The sequence below is a fragment of the Chlorocebus sabaeus genome, chromosome 1 (genome assembly GCF_047675955.1).
Source record: "Chlorocebus sabaeus isolate Y175 chromosome 1, mChlSab1.0.hap1, whole genome shotgun sequence".
In the NCBI taxonomy this organism is placed as follows: Eukaryota; Metazoa; Chordata; class Mammalia; order Primates; family Cercopithecidae; genus Chlorocebus; species Chlorocebus sabaeus.
The window spans coordinates 56800791-56816450 of record NC_132904.1 but is presented as its reverse complement, the minus strand read 5'-3'; the positions used below and the strand labels follow the sequence as shown (position 1 = coordinate 56816450).

The 15660-nt window shown below is 49.3% G+C and overlaps 1 protein-coding gene across 5 annotated transcripts in view; it reads left to right on the top strand.

The window, feature by feature from the left end:
* TUB (TUB bipartite transcription factor) overlaps positions 1–15660 on the top strand; it is a 94033-nt gene that overhangs the window by 54883 nt on the left and 23490 nt on the right. Inside the window, exon 1 of one of the 5 annotated variants that reach the window (XM_037999767.2) lies at positions 14336–14686. The exons of the other annotated variants lie outside the window; for them this stretch is intronic. Within the exon in view, the coding sequence (XP_037855695.1) occupies positions 14649–14686 (38 nt within the window). The 5' untranslated portion in view covers positions 14336–14648. Of the gene's footprint in view, positions 1–14335; positions 14687–15660 lie in introns of those variants that run through there. 5 annotated transcript variants of the gene reach the window in all.

Sequence of the window (15660 nt, the reverse complement as noted above, 5' to 3'; positions counted from 1 at the left end):
CAAATACTGGTCTGTGAAATGGCCTCACTCCATAAGTCTGACACCAACGAGGTCTGGCTTCTCCGGCTTCTCCAGCTCTTCTGGCTCCCCACCTCCTCCAGCAAGACTTAAAAACAGTCCCTCTTTACTGAGCATGTGAGAGCCGGCACAGGGCATTGTTGCTCCATTTCCTTTCTTGCTAAGTCAGGGTCTAGGAGAGCACCCACAGGGAGTTCTGCAGCCCTGGGTTTGGCCTCAGCTCTGCTCCTCACGAGCTGTGTGAACTCAGCTGGTTGTTTTACCTTTTGAGACCTGCTTCCTGATCTATAAACTGGAAATAATAATCGTACCTTCTCTCTAGACTGTCGTAAAGATGAAATGGGACCCTATATGCTTTTAGCATGGTGCCTGGCACAGGGTAAGCGTTTAATAAATGTTAGCTACTGTTACTATTTTGTGCCTAAGAAAATACTTACAGTGAATGACAGGAAAAATTATCCTCATGTATTCACTCAACAAATATTTATTGAACTCCTGTTTTCTTCCAGGCACTGTACTAGGCACTGGGGATACGGCAGGGAGCAAAACAGTGAAAATCCCTGTTCTCAAGGAGCTTCTATGCTGGATTCCACAGCTACACACTCAAGTCTTTGCTGTCAGCCCTCTTCTCCCTTAGTCTGCACCTTCCCCTGAGCCTCTGCCTCAGTCTCCTCCTGGGCTCAGGACTCCCTGAATTTCCCTCTCCTCACGTGTCTTCTCCTGAAGCTCCAGATGCACTTTTCCAGTCACTTGCAATGGGTTGGCCTGCAGACACTCAAACCTGGCACATCTGAACAGTAACTCACAATGCCCAACCCCTTCTCAAACCTGCTATTCCCACTGAGTTCTCTGAGGAGTCACTGTCCAGACCCCTCTTCCTCCAATGCAGCTCTTCTATCATCATCGCCCCCACCACGAATAGCACTTAGCGCAGGCACCATGCTAAAAGCTTTTATTAAATTATGGAATCCCTTGACGTCCCTAAAAAGCATTCCACTTGTTTGCAGATAAGAAAACTGAGATGGAAATGGTTAAACAGCCTCAGGTTACACAGTTAGGCAGAGCCCAGACGAAGAGCCCAGGCTGTCTGGCCTCAGTTGTGCTTTTCCTGCCACTGCGCTGTCCTGCCTCGGGTCCCATGGGCTTGCCTCAGCTGTACCACTCACCCCAGGCCCCTCCTCGGCGCATCCAGCTCTGCCCTGGGCTATTGAAGAACCTGCTCACTGGTATCTCTGCTTCCCTCTGGCTTCGCCACAGACCCTGCTGCCAAGGCTGCCTATGATCCCCTCCCTCATAGACAGGATCACTTCCCCAACGCCACCACACCCCTGCACCCCTGCGATTTCCCATTGTTTACAGGCAGCCTGGCCCTGTTCCAGACCAACTTCCCCAGTCCCATATAATGTCTCCAAGACCCTTCTTCCCTACTCATTCCCCACGTGTTACAGCCAGGCAGGCCATTCACCCCAATGCTTTCCTAACTCCCATGGCTCCCTCGCCCCATCTACCTTTACTGAGCTCTGTATCCTTTAATACCCAGCCTCAAAGGCTGTCTCTGCTGCAAAGCCCTGCCTGGTCCCCTGCCAGACTCCCCTGGCTCTCTCTGCTGTGCCCGCACGGGTCTTCGCCTCTGGCTGGGTTGACTTCATACCGCCTGGGATTATTGTTTGTTGTCTGTGTCCATCTGTGTCCTCCAGTAACCCATGATCTTCACAGGCCAGTGCCCTGTGTTAGTCATCTCTGGATCCCTGTGGCTGATGGGGCTGGGTGCAGTGAGAGCCTCGGTACTGAAATGAACAGATCCGGCCTACGAGGTCATTCTGCGATTTGGGGCAGGAAAGATCTGAGTTTCTTTCTGCACTTCCATCGAGTCCTGCTGTAGAAACCACAAATGGGGAATGATCGTTGAATCCCAGAAGGCTGAGCAGGAAGGGCTGCTGCAGGTCATCTGTGTTAATTCTTTATCTTTGAAATGTTGGAGTGAGGCCCAGAAATGAGAAAGACGTAGCCCACGATCACTCCGCAGGGAGGAGTTGTGGTTAGAATTCAGACCCCTGGCTTCTAGCCCAGTGTCCTTTCTGCTTTGCTGAACCATTCCATCTTTTCTTTGCTTTTTCTTTACACAAATCACCTCCTACAATAACAACAATTGCTTATGCTGAAAATCAGCCCAGTCTCATAGCTCTGCAACCTCTCTTTGTCCCTTTCCAGATAACCACAGGACACTTTATTTTACACTTTTGTCATAATGATTTTATGCTCTCATTTTTAAATTTAGTATTATTTGGGGGGGTTGGGTAATTAACCCTAAATTCTTGTAGAGAATTAATTTTGCTTAGAGTATATTTCTGGGTTGCTTATTTTCTTCCACTGAAGTTTCACATGAGATTCCTGCCCATCATCACATTGCTTCAGTTGTTGCCACTGTCTATTTTCATATCTAATGGGATTGGTGCTCCTCTCATTAGCCATTATCAGAATTGTCTTTACTTTTCTTACCTGTTTTGTTTTTTTTTTTTCCTTCCAGATAATCTATACCTGGGTTATCCAGAGGAATTAGGGGCAGACGAGTAGCTTATCTCAGTCTGCCTTAATCCTGGGCATCCACACAGGTCAGCTGAATTGGGCACTCTTAATTCATGGCTCTGAAAATAGAAAAAAATGGCCATTGATTGAGAGAAATAGGCAAAAAAGAGAGTAGTGGTGGCACCAACGCCCTGACTACCCCAAACTCTCACTGTTGCCCACTAATCTGCCATCCTGGGATGTGGGGCAGGATGCCCGCACTGTGTGGGCATGCTGTCACAGGACGATGGAGCTGGCGTTGCTGATCGACACTAGCCAGCAAGTCAACATGGCCACACTGGCTTTCTTATCACAGAACCCACGTTCACAAACCATCTTGGGGCTCACCCTCCTTTCCTTAAATCATCACCACAGGGAAGCATAAAAAATCTCTGTACATTATCAAGTTTCAGAATCCCCTTGGAATTTTGCTTCGAACTAAATGAAATCTCATTTAGGAAGAATGACTGTCTTTAAAATAGTCTTCCTATCATACAGAAATACATTCGGAATCTCCATTTCTTCAAGTTCTTTTTATAAATTTCAATTGCATTTTATAATTTTCTTTATATGAATCACAAATCAGTCTCATTGGTATTATTTTAAAACTTTTCATATGTAGTCTTGTACCACTAAATGAGATCTTTTTCATTTTCATTTTGCAAATGATAATTTTTTTATAGAAATGTTCTTGGCTATTTTTCCATCTTATTTGGCAACTTTACTGAACTTTCTGATTCTGGGGGTTTTCTTGTTGATTCCCTTACATTTTCTCAGGCCCCGTACAGTAGATCACTTGTAATAATATAAACCATGAGTCCTCGTTTCTAACATAGTAGACTAATGCCTGTTCATCAATGCCCCCGTCAGGAATTTTAAAGAAATACAAGTAGTTGGGGCCTCCTTGGTCCCTACTGAACCATGACTTCAGTCTCAGCCTTAGGGCTTTGGCCTTTGGGTGCAGGGATGGGAGGTGGATTCCAGACCTAAAAGTCTGCAAAGGTAGAGAAAACCTGGCTTCTCTAAAAGCATACCAGTATAGCTGCAGACCAGAAACTTGACTACTTTGTAGGAACTTTTAAAAATTTTGGTCTGTGAGCAAGGGAAGCGAGTGAAGGATTTGAAGCAGCAGGTGCAAGGAGAGATTTGCATTATGAAAAAATCACTCTCACTGCCATGCGAGAACAGACTGCAGGGGGGCTGGAGGAAAAGGGGGTGCAGATCATTATGTAACCACGGCTAACTCTTACTGCCTGTTTTAAATGGTTTACATATATTAACTATTAAGTCCCCAGGACGGCCCAAGGCATACAGGTGGTTCATGGCAGAGCACATTTGAATTGTTCCTAAGCACTCATCACCTCGACTCTTTTTCACAGAGAGGGTGGGAGGGACTTCAGACCCACTTACGGAGTGCATCCCGAGCTGCCATCTGTCTTCTGGGTGTGTGACTGGGTGAGGGATGGGTCTGTGCTCATCACGCATTTTTCATAGGGGTAAGTCTAGCCTGAGTGTTCTCTATGCTGCTGTCCCAGGGAAGTGGGAGTGGGAGGTGAGAAATGTGTATCCTTTTAATGTAAATTTTCAGATGGGGCCCTTGATAATGGAGCTCCAGTGATGTTGGGTGCCTTAGACCTTATCTAATTCAACTCCCTCATCTTATACACTGATACACTGAGGCCAAGAAAATTGGGAAGGCATTTCTCTATGGTCATATAGGAGGCTGGGGACTTAGGCCTAAACTCAGGATTCCTGACATCCAAGACACTAATGGTGTTTTTACATCAAGTGAGAGCATGGGCCTACAACATCAGCAAATGTCTGGTCACCTGTAAGGAGCAAGGAGAGTTTTATAAGAGATTCGTGCCCTTCACCAAACTGCTTCAGTTGTCTCTCAGAGCCAGCAGGATGGGGTGGGACACAGTTCAGAATAGGCAGGCTGAGCTGCAGATACGGGGAGCCACAGTACGACAAAGAGAACTGGCGTGTGTTCGGTGCAGGGACCAGGTAGCTGGGGCAGAGCAGAGCATGACCTGAGCTAGAGGAACACACAGTGGCTTGAGGCCCCTCCCACTGGGGGAAGGGAGACCTCTGAAGTTCATCTGAGGGCCAACCCGACTTGCCTGTCTCCAGGGAGACCCCAGAAATCCTCAGAAACGCAAGGGCTGGGACAGGGCCACCTGGCATGAGATGTCCAGCTCAGAATCCCAGGGCCTCATTCTGCTAAGCTGAGCCCCCATCCTCAGAGCTCCCGCCCATGCCTTCCCCAGGGTGGAGGTACAGGAAGGAGCCACTCTGCAGCAGCGGAGAGGATGGTGACAGCTCAGCAGACACAGAGACATGGAGAGCAGGTGGGCTGTGATTGGACCAGAGGTCGGGAGAGAGACACAGCGAAGCAAAGGATGCAGAGGTGGAAGGAGGCGGAAGTGGGTACTGCCCCGCAGCCCCACCACCCCTGGGCGTGATCTCACCTGAGGAAGGCTAGAAGGAGTCTTCGCGCATCACTTCCTCCAGCCAGAGCTCAGCTTGGAGATGTGGAGGGGGAAGGGACCCTCTTCCTTCCTTCCCTTCCTTCCCTCCTAGAGCCCAGGCAGGGCAGCAGTGGTGGGACCACCTGTTCTCACCCTCATCTGTGGTGGGCGGCGGAGGCCCCATGGCACAGGCCTGGCGAGGCTGAGTAAATCCTTGCTGCTGTGACCACCCACGGTGCTTCTGCTTCCTTCTGTATAATAGCTCCTCGGGGAGCTGCCAGCAATCAATGAGACAATACAAGTGAGCACTTAGCACAGTGCTGGCCCTGTGTGAGGGCTCAGTGAGTGGGAGCTCTAAGTACTAAATGTTGTCCCATCTCCGTGGTACTTTGGACTTCTAGCACAGCATTCACAGACACACGTTCCTTCTCAGTTCAGCCTCACACACTATGTGCAGTAGGCAAGGCATACGTTGTCTCTAATTAACAGATGAGGAAACTGAGGCGAGCCTGGGGAGAGTGGTCTCTGGTCACCCAGTGAGTTAGCAGCACAGAGAGGACAAGCATTCAGCTCCCCTAAGTCTTATGTGTTTTCACGGCTGTGTTTCTTATATAAAATACAAGAATGCTAACTCAAAAAACAGTAAAGCAAGAATTCTCACCTTATTTCAGAGTTGAGCAAACTATAATCATCTTCTTTTGTCTCCTAACAGCCCTGCTGTAAAGAGTCAAAATACCAGAGAATGTTTAGTGCTGAAAGGAGACTTAGAGATAATCCCACTCTCTTTCATGAAGCACAGAGAGGGGACATCCTCATTTGAGGTCACACAGTATATTAGCAACTTAGCCAGGATTGGAACCTGGCACTGGCGTTCTTTCCTCTATAGCTGCTGCCTCCATAAGGTCTTGGAACTTTGATTCCCACTTCAGAGTCTGGAAAACTCCAGTCCCATAGCACTACCTTTTAGGACTCTGCTTCCTCAGTGGTGGCTCTAGAGTCTGATATTTAAGAATCAGCAGCAGCAAAAGGGAAGGGCCATGGAGCAAAAAGATGGTGTGTTGGGAGTAATAAACTTTTCAAATAGTTTAAATTGCATTTCAGGGACTGATTCCTCTTGCTGGAGAGATTGGTTTGTGAATTCAGAATAGGATTGTTTAATATGCATTTCACATTTTAAATAATCATGGTTTTCTTAGAGCAGGGAGAAAAACAGGTCAAAAACACAAACTCATAGGCTTTTCTGAAAGGTTACAAAATAAAATGTTCTTTGCTGGAGGATATAAAGGAAATGGCTCTCTGTTTGACAAAGGAGAGGGCTCTGCTAGATAAATCCTGCATTTTTGAATAAATGAAAGCTCTCTTTGTCTCTTCCTGATCAGCTTAATTCCTTGTTGCCTATCTGCAAATCCAATAATGCTGGTGAAACAAACCCCTCCTGGAGGCTGAGCACAGGGGCCTGAGCACTCAGCCTCAGAACCACTCTTTCTATTTATAATCTCAGCCTCTGCTCCCCAGAGAGCTGGGCTTAGATGCCCCATGGGCAAGTGGGCAAGAGGACTTGCTGGGAACAGAAGCTTCCCCGGATCAGGGACACTGTCCTCCAGCCCTGGGTCTCCCTGCCTAGGAAGCACTCAGCAAATGCCTCAGAATAGGTAAAGAACAGATATTACAGTTCAGCATCCTTCCTGCACTTCCTCTGCTCCCTTCCAAGATAAATAACCAGGCTAAGAATTGCAGGTGTTTCTTGCAGCCACTTGGCTTTCGTCTTAGTGACACACCATATGACACTAGGCGGCTAAGGATATGTCAACTTGTAAGGCATTACTATATATATAATTTTTTTTAACCTAATCTATTTTGCACCAATAGTGTGTGTTTATTGTCTGTCTTCTCCAACATTGGGGGTGAGGATGTTGTCTGTGCTGTTCAGGGGTTACTAGGAGGTCTTAGGGTCAAAGCTGGAGCTAAGAGGAGGTCCAAACACCTGGAAGAAGTGGCCGTCTGGAATGGAGGATGTGGCCCCTAGGGCGGCAAAGCTGAGACAATGGACTGTGTCCCTCACTCTAGGCAACTTTGTATGAGACCATATATGTGTGGCTGGTGGGGCTTCTTTATAGAGCATTATACTTGCCTAAAATATTGTATCCCCATCTCATAAGTCCATTACTTTGTCATTAAAAATTCTCTATAAGGCTGGGTGCGATGGCTGACACCTGTAATCCTAGTCCTGTGGGAGGCTAAGGCAGAAGGGTTGTTTGACCGAGGAGTCCAAGACCAGCCTGGGAGACACAGCAATACTCAATCTCTACAAAACATTTTTTAAAATTAGCCAGGTGTGGTGGTTCACACCTGTAGTCCTAGCTACTCCGGAGGCTGAGGCAGGAGGATCACTTGAGCCCAGGAGTACAAGGCTACAGTGAGCTACAATAGCGCCAGTTATACTCCAGTCTGGGTGCAGAGTGAGACCTCATCTCTTTTTTTTTTTTTCTTTTTTTTTGAGACAGAGTCTCGCTCTGTCACCCAGACTGGAGTGCAGTGGCGCAATCTTGGCTCACTACAACCTCCACCTCCTGGTTTCAAGTGATTCTCCTGCCTCAGCCTCCCAAGTAGCTGGGATTACAGATGCCCGCCACCACGCCCAGCTAATTTTTGTAAGTTTAGTAGAGACAAGGTTTGCCATGTTGCCCAGGCTGCTCTTAAATTCCTGGCCTCATGTGATCCACCCACCTCAGCCTCCCAAAGTGCTGAGATTACAGGCGGAAACCACCATGCAAGGCTGACCCTGTCTCTTAAAAACAAAAATTCCCCATAAAGGATGCTTAGTGATCCATCCTGTGAACATTAAATTATTTACTTAACGGAGTCCTAATTAATAGACATTTTGTTTATCTTCCCCCAACCAATTTCCCCTGTTAGCAATAAAGTTTCCATCAGTATCTTTGTATATAAACTGTTGACTTCATTTTCAATCTCCTTTGACTAGTTTTCTAGAACAGGAATTAATGAGTCAAAGGGCTAAGGCGCCCATCATCTGGTTTTCTCTGGAGGAAGGTAGTTCTCTGGACTCTACAACGCTCATCTGCCTGAATCTGAATTTGAACTCTATTACTTCTTATCAGTGTGACTTTCAGCAGATTATATATAACCTTTTTGTTGCTTCATCTGTAAAGTGGGGATTATAATAGTACCTACATTGTAGTGTTGCTCTGAGGATTAAATGGGAGAAGTCATGTGTAATTGTTAAGTTGAATAGGCATAGGCATGACTCATGAGATGTAATCATAAAGCAAACTTTATTTTTGTCCCCCTCAGTCTCTTTAAATTTATTCTGTAGGGCTCTTTTCCCTTCTAAAATTATATTAAATTTAGGGTAAGTCCCATGACTTTTCTGTCCAGTTTCAGGTAACCAGAGGTTGTCTTGTCAGTAATTAATGCATCCTGTCTGTTGCAATAAAAAAAAAATCTTGAAACATCAGAGTTGCACCATCTCTCCCAGCACAGTCTGCTGTAGGCCAGCTGCCTGAGGGGAGCTTGGACATGACACACTTGACCCTTTCCAGGGTCCAAGGTGGAGCGGGAGGGAGGTAGGAGACGAGATGGGCGGGAAAGGTCTTCAATGACTGTACTCTGATGAGTTGGTGTCCTGTTGTTCTCTGGGCCCTCTCTCCCACTGGGGTGGTTTTGCAGGTTGGTGGAGACCACCCCATCGCTGGAGTCTCATCCTGCACCTCCCTTGATGAGGGTGATACTTTCTCCCCATAGCCGATCCTATGGTTTCTTTCTCAGGCTCTGGGAAACCCGGTCTCCCTCAGTGTCACTTCCTCCCTTGGAGGAGCCCTCTTGGCCTGGATCTAAGACAGTCACATCTGGCTCTCTTGCTGGGTCCCACCTCTGTCCACAAGAGACACTCACGTGTGCTTTGCCCTGCAAACCGGGAGCACAGGCTGATCCCGAAGCAGCAGCACTCTTGCTGTTCTTTGGATTTGTCCACTGTGGCACCAAGACCATTGTGGCCACATATCAACTGACTTAGGGGTTTCCTCAAGGCCCCACTCTGTGGCTTTGAGGTGAAGATGATAGCACCCTGCACCCCTCCCATGTATTAGGGATCATTTGACCCCAAAGGCTCTCTCTGAAATTCATTCTAAACCTCCAACAACCCTTTTTTCAACCTCTCTCCCGTTTTGTATATATTAGTGATGGGTGTCAGCTAATGGCATGGATCCAGGTTTTCGCCACCTCTTTTCCAAGAGGTGTATCCCACTTCACTTTGGAATGTGGTATCTGTTCATTTGGACCCCCAAGTGGAGCCTAGACTGGAAGCATCCCATCTCATCCTCCCATTGCCATATTTGTCTTTATGAAACACAGAGAGGAGCACCTGGCATAGAGCATGCACTCAACAAATGATAGCTGTGTATGATCCAGGCTCACAGGCTCTCTAGTTACATTTACCTCATAACCATTCGATCTGGTTTTATTCCTATTACTTTGTTTTATGCCCTATGCGTTCTATGTTTCCTGTAGATTATGCTTTTGTGTATTTGTATGTGTGGAAATGATTTGCTATTATTTTCAGCAGTGATTTGGAAAATAGACATTGCTTTTAATTTTACTAGTGGTTGACCTACATTTTTTTTCAGACATTGTAAGCCTGTTTATCTCAATCATCAGCAGTAGTGCAATGGTCTTTGTCCATTCTGCAGTTATTTAAATGGGAATTACAGAGGGCTTCATCTGGCCACCCATACTTATGCTACCATCTTGCCATGATGTCTACCCACAGCTTCAAAATGGCTGTGGGTAGGGCTGTTTTACTGTGTTTTAGGGCTGGCTTATCTTTGTCCCGGACTTTACTTATAGCTGTCTAGCAGTTTTCCATACCACTAGCCTTGTCTCCCTCAATCCTCCATTCTGCTCCCAATTATTTCTTTCTAAAGGTTAAATCTGGGCAGATTATTCTTGGCTTAAAACCCTCTAGTGGTCCCCCATTGGGAACCACATCCTAGAATAGAGTCTATAGGATTTTTCCAAACTATAGGATAATTGTAAACACCCTAGCTTGATGTTCAGGATGACATATGATCTGGCCCTGCCTTAACTTTCTAGGCCCATTTCCTGCCACACCGAACCATTCACCTATTGGTTGAATGCTGCCATGCTGGTTTGCACCTTGGTTTTCGAGTGCATTGGGCATGTACTCTCATGTCTCCATATCTTTGCTCATGTCATCCTCTCTGTCTGTAAGGCCCTTTGGTAAAAGACCCTAGCACAGTGTCCACTCAATTGTAGAATCTCAGTAACTGTTAAGTTTCCCCCTTCCTTTGTTATCAGCTTATCAAAATCCTATTCATCTTTCAGGGCCCAGCACAACCATCATCCTTTTCTACTCTTGGGAAGGCTTATCCTAACCTGACCTCCCCTCTTCTAGAGACTTTCATTGACTGCCTCTTTTCTGTGTCCCCTCACCCTCAGCACGTTGTATACCTGTGTTGTAACACCAACACCTTAATGTGGGGTACAGTTATTATTTCTTCCTATCTCCTTTGCCAGACCGAAAGCTCCCTGAGAGCAGCCATGCACCTGACCCCCACTAAGGCCACTGCAGCCCTGCATCAGCCTTCGAGGGGCTAGTTGATGTTTGATTGATTTGAATTGGCTTCCTCAGACTGCAAGGTCACAATGCCAAGCCACCAGGCAGGACTCAATCTGAATGGATATAATTTATCATTCATATCCCTTTGCTTCCAAAATTGACTAGAGATGGCCCACATTCAATAAAAAGTCACATTAAGTATAGCACATATAAGACTCCATATAGGTGGCTAAGTGCCAAAATGCTAACCTTCTTCCCTGGGTGAGCTGATCCTGCTGAGGCGGGGCGGGCGGGGGAGGGGGGTGGTGGCCCTGGGGTCCTCAAGCTAAGGTGGCAGATGCAAGGGTCTCTGTTGGGCCACTTCACTCCCCATGCATTCCTTCACTCCCCCTCACAAACATTTCATCACCACGTTTGAAAATGCCTAAAATGCAAACAGGATGATTTAAATTCATAGCAAATATCTTACCCTTGCAGGATTTGGGCAGGTGGTGAGGGAGGCATGTTGGGATTGCTGTGTGGTGGTGTTTCAGTCGAGATAACCTTGCTCCTGGGGCTAAATTTGAAAAGCTTATGCCCTTCTTCAAGGGTCACTGTTATAGTGCAGTTGTAAAAATATAACTTTAACCGTGGCCTAGTATAATATTCATTATGTGACTTTCTGGAGTAGCTTTTGGATAGAAGCCAAGGGCATAAACTTAAAATGTCAACCACGGGAGCCATTTGAGTGGAAAAACCCATCATGCATTCTGAGTTGAATGTTAACACTCATGCACTCCATAGAACTCGAAGAAGCACACACATCATTCCCTTGCACGCGTACCATCCAACAAATGTTCTTGTGCAGTGCTATTCAGACTGCAGAGCCATCTCTCACACACATAGACACACTTCTGCATACACTGAAACAGTCCCACTGCCCCCAACTTCCCATGCACACACATTCATGCATACACTGGCACACAGTCCCACTGGCTTTCACACAACCTATGTGGATACACACATGTACACACATACACACTCATATTCATGTATACACTGGCACTCAGTCCCACTGGCTCCCCCATATCCCATGCACACACATGCAAATGCACACACATACACACACATACTGTGTGCACTGGCACTCAGCTCCCTCACATGTACACACACTCACACTCATGCATACACTGGCGCTTAGTCCCACAGTTCCCCCACATCCCATGTACATATGTAACTTCTGCAGAAAGAGACTTGGAAAGCCATCTTATTTCTGCACCTCACTCTGCCTCCAGATTTTGCTCCCTTAGGACAGAGCCTAAACTGTCTATTTAATAGATTCAATTACTCCAGGCTCCTGAGACCTTCCAACTTAATTCTGATTGCTTTAAGGTGTCAGGTAATTTGGGAATAAAGGGAGGAAAACAGCTTCAAATTCTTGAAGGGAAAGTCTTTTAGACTCTAGTTGTCTCTGACATGGTAGCTACTAATTGCAACTCAGGAAGAGGTGGCCTGGAGGGCGGGGCCTCCAGGGGTCAAAGCTTCTGATCTCGAGGCAAGGTTCTGTCCTGAAGAACAGAGGCCTCTGGGCAATGCTTTGCTGCTCCGTTGCGGTCTCCAGGGTAGGGACCAATCTCTGCTGCCCTTCCTGGGAGGCCAACAAAGTCCAGGCCAAGCGTCCCAGCAGGCAACAAAACAACCCTGCTTTCTGCATTCTGCACCCCACTCCCAGGTATTTTGTCTGCCGTCTGTCCCCAGTGACAGTGATAGCTCTTGGAAGTTGATAAATGATAAATATCAAAGGTCACAGTGTTCAGACAGCATCAATGTTGTGCCAGACAGAGATGGGTCTGCCTTGTCCTGAGCTCCAGAAGCCTGGAGAGAGAGGCTGTGTGTGTGTGTGTGTGCATGCATGTGTGTAGGTGTGTGTGTGCATGTGTGTAGGGGTATGTGTGTGTGTACACTGCATGAACTGTGATAGGCCGAAAGGAGATTGAGGGTAAGTGCTGTAGACCCAGACCTTTTGTGTGTGAATGCTAGCTTCATCATTGACCAGCTGTGTGACTTTGGGCAAGATCCTTGCCTTCTCTGTAACTCAGTTCCTTTGCTGTAAAATGGGTATGATAATGGTGCCTACCTTCTAGGGTGGCTATGAGGATTAAACGAATTATAATATCTATGTAGCACCTAACACAGCTCCTGACGCCCAGCAAATCCAAATATAGTGGTTACTGTGTTTTATAATTTTTTTTTTTTTTTGAGACGGAGCCTCGCTCTGTCGCCCAAGCTGGAGTGCAGTGGTGCGATCTTGGCTCACTGCAAGCTCTGCCTTCTGGGTTCACGCCATTCTCTTGCCTCAGCCTCCCCAGTAGCTGGGACTACAGGTGCCCACCACCACGCCCAGCTAATTTTTTGTAGTTTTAGTAGAGACAGGGTTTCACCGTGGTCTCGATCTCCTGACCTCGTGATCCGCCCGCCTCGACCTCCCAAAGTGCTGGGATTACAGGCGTGAGTCACTGCGCCCGGCCGTGTTTTATAGTTATTTTGGGCAAGAGAAGACAAGGCTGAAGGGCTGGGAGAGTCCTGGGGTGGGGGTCTGGCTGTGGCCCCAGGGCAGCAGGATGAGCCCCCTCGCTCAACCCACTTGGTTGTTCTCACATTCTCTGCGGGGCAGTCCTGACCGCCTGTTTATCATCAGAAGATCCCTGCATAACACTCTTATGGCGCAGATGGTGGGGCAGAATCCAGGATGCACATGAGGACGCCAACGGGGCGTATGGGGGCTGTGCCCCTCCGCAGACCTCTCACTGATCACCTGCTCCACACGCAGGCCCCTGTGACCCCTCAACCTGCGGCTCCTTGCTTCCGCTCGCCCTGCTGTGGGTCCTCTACCTTCTCAGTGTGCCATGCCTTGCATTCAAGCTGGTCCCAGTCACAGCCAGGACTTCCTCAGCGCGCAGAGACTTTCAGATGATCTTTGTAGAGGTTTTTGCCTCCGGTTAACTGCGCACCCTAGGAAGGGCTTTGGAGTACACAGAACAGTTTCAGCTCCACCACTTCCTAGCTTTACGGCCTTGGGCATCTCAGCATTCCTATTCTCTGGGTTATAGGGATAAGATGCTTGTCTCTCAAGGCTACTGTGGAGATTACATATTAGAAATTTGCAAGGGCTGGGAATGCAATAGACAGTAAATGCTCCCCTTCCCTTGACGCTATAGCTTAGATGGGAGGGAGCCGCTGCTGAGGAAACACCTCCTTAACCCAAAGACAGAGGGTTACCCAGGCGCGGGTGTGGGAACTCGGAGGTGGGGGTGGGGGAAGGCCAACCTCCACGCTTCGGTCCGGAGGGTCCCCGCCTCTTCCTGCACGACTGGATTCCTCCTCCATCCCTGCCCTGGGTCTGGTCCCTGTCCCCACCAAATCCGCGCATTGGTTTCCCATCCCATAGCGGAGATAGGTAGGGCAGGTACATAGGGAGGTGTTCGAATGATCCCCGTTTCACAGAAGACGAAACTGAGGCTGGGAGGCCTGGGGACTGGCTGCAGCTCCGCCGTTAGCCGAAGGTGGGCGCTGGCGCGATCACGTGCATGGTGCGTGGATCGCGGCGATTTCGCTGGAGGGGGCAAGGCCGCTCCGCAGGCCCAGAGCCGGCCGGGGGGTGGGGTCTCCGAGGGCGGGGCGGGGCGAGGGAGAAGGGGCGGGCGGTCGGTTGCTGCCACGCAGTGCTCCCGCCTTGGCGCCAGAGGGGCGCGGGACGGTGCGGTTGGCCTCCCCGCCTCCACGCGCGCGCACGCCCCGCGCACTCCCGCCGCTTCGTCCATCTCGCCGCGCCGCGCAGTCAGCCGCTCGCAGAGCCAGCAGCCCGGGCCCTGGCTTGCAGCGCGGGCCTCGGCGGGGCCCAACGCCCCGGCCCGGGAGGATGCGGCCCGGGGCGGCCCGGGAGCTGAGCAGGGCCCCCGCGCCGGCCCCACCGGGCCCCGGCCTCCAGAGCCGCAGCCACCGCCCCGCCCCCGAGAGACATGACTTCCAAGCCGCATTCCGACTGGATTCCCTACAGGTACGCGGGCGCCGGGCTGGGGCGCCCACCACCCCCGACTCGGGACGTGAGCTGGCCCGGGATACGCGGCCGGGGCGCAGGGCACCGCTGCCCTCCCCACCTATCCCAGCGCTGGGGCGCGGGTTGGAGTCGCTGGTCTTTCCTCCCTCAACTTTGAGGGCCCCTGCGGACTGATCCCGCCTGCTCCGCTCCACCCGCTTATCTTCCAGGGATGCTGGAAGGGGCCTGTGTGGGCCTTGTTGGGTCAGGCAGCACCATGTGGCCGCCTGCGGAGGGAGCCCACACTGCTCTGAGCCCCCTTCTAGGCCCAGCACCCCAGTCACACGCCTGTGTTGGGTGCGCGCACACGCTCATACATCTGCACGCATGCACCCACAGGACGTCCGAGCTTTGGGCCAAAGACGCTCCTGCTGGTCGGTTCACACTCTCAAAGCATGGATCCGTGAAGACAGTTATTCTGAACCAAGAGCACACCAGTGGTCATATGGACATGCACCCGTATATTCTACACACAAGAATTCTTGGGCTCACAAAGACACATGCCTGCATATCTGTGCGTGTCCACCTGCTGTATCTGGAGAATAACTGACACCTGCTTCTCAAGTGCTACTCAGTCCTTTTCAGACACTGAATAATCTACTTGCTAGGAGGTCTATACCTAGACACACACCAGCTCACAGTACATAGAACTGCCCTCACATGCACAAAAGCACTCAAGAATCCAGGCACATGCAGGGAAGCCCATCACTCTTTGCTGCCAGGCACTGTGGTGTATCTCAAGGATGACTGGACTTTCCCACTTGCGTAGGAAGGGGGCAGGAAGGTGGTCTCTGGGGGCCCCTCACAGGTGCAGGCCTTTCCCTATCCACTCTACTCCATTCTCTCTATTACCAGGGAAAGGAGCTCATCGCCATGGTAGCGCCAGATTCTTGGCCACCCATTGGCTCCTTGGTTGCCATGGGCTACGGGGCTGT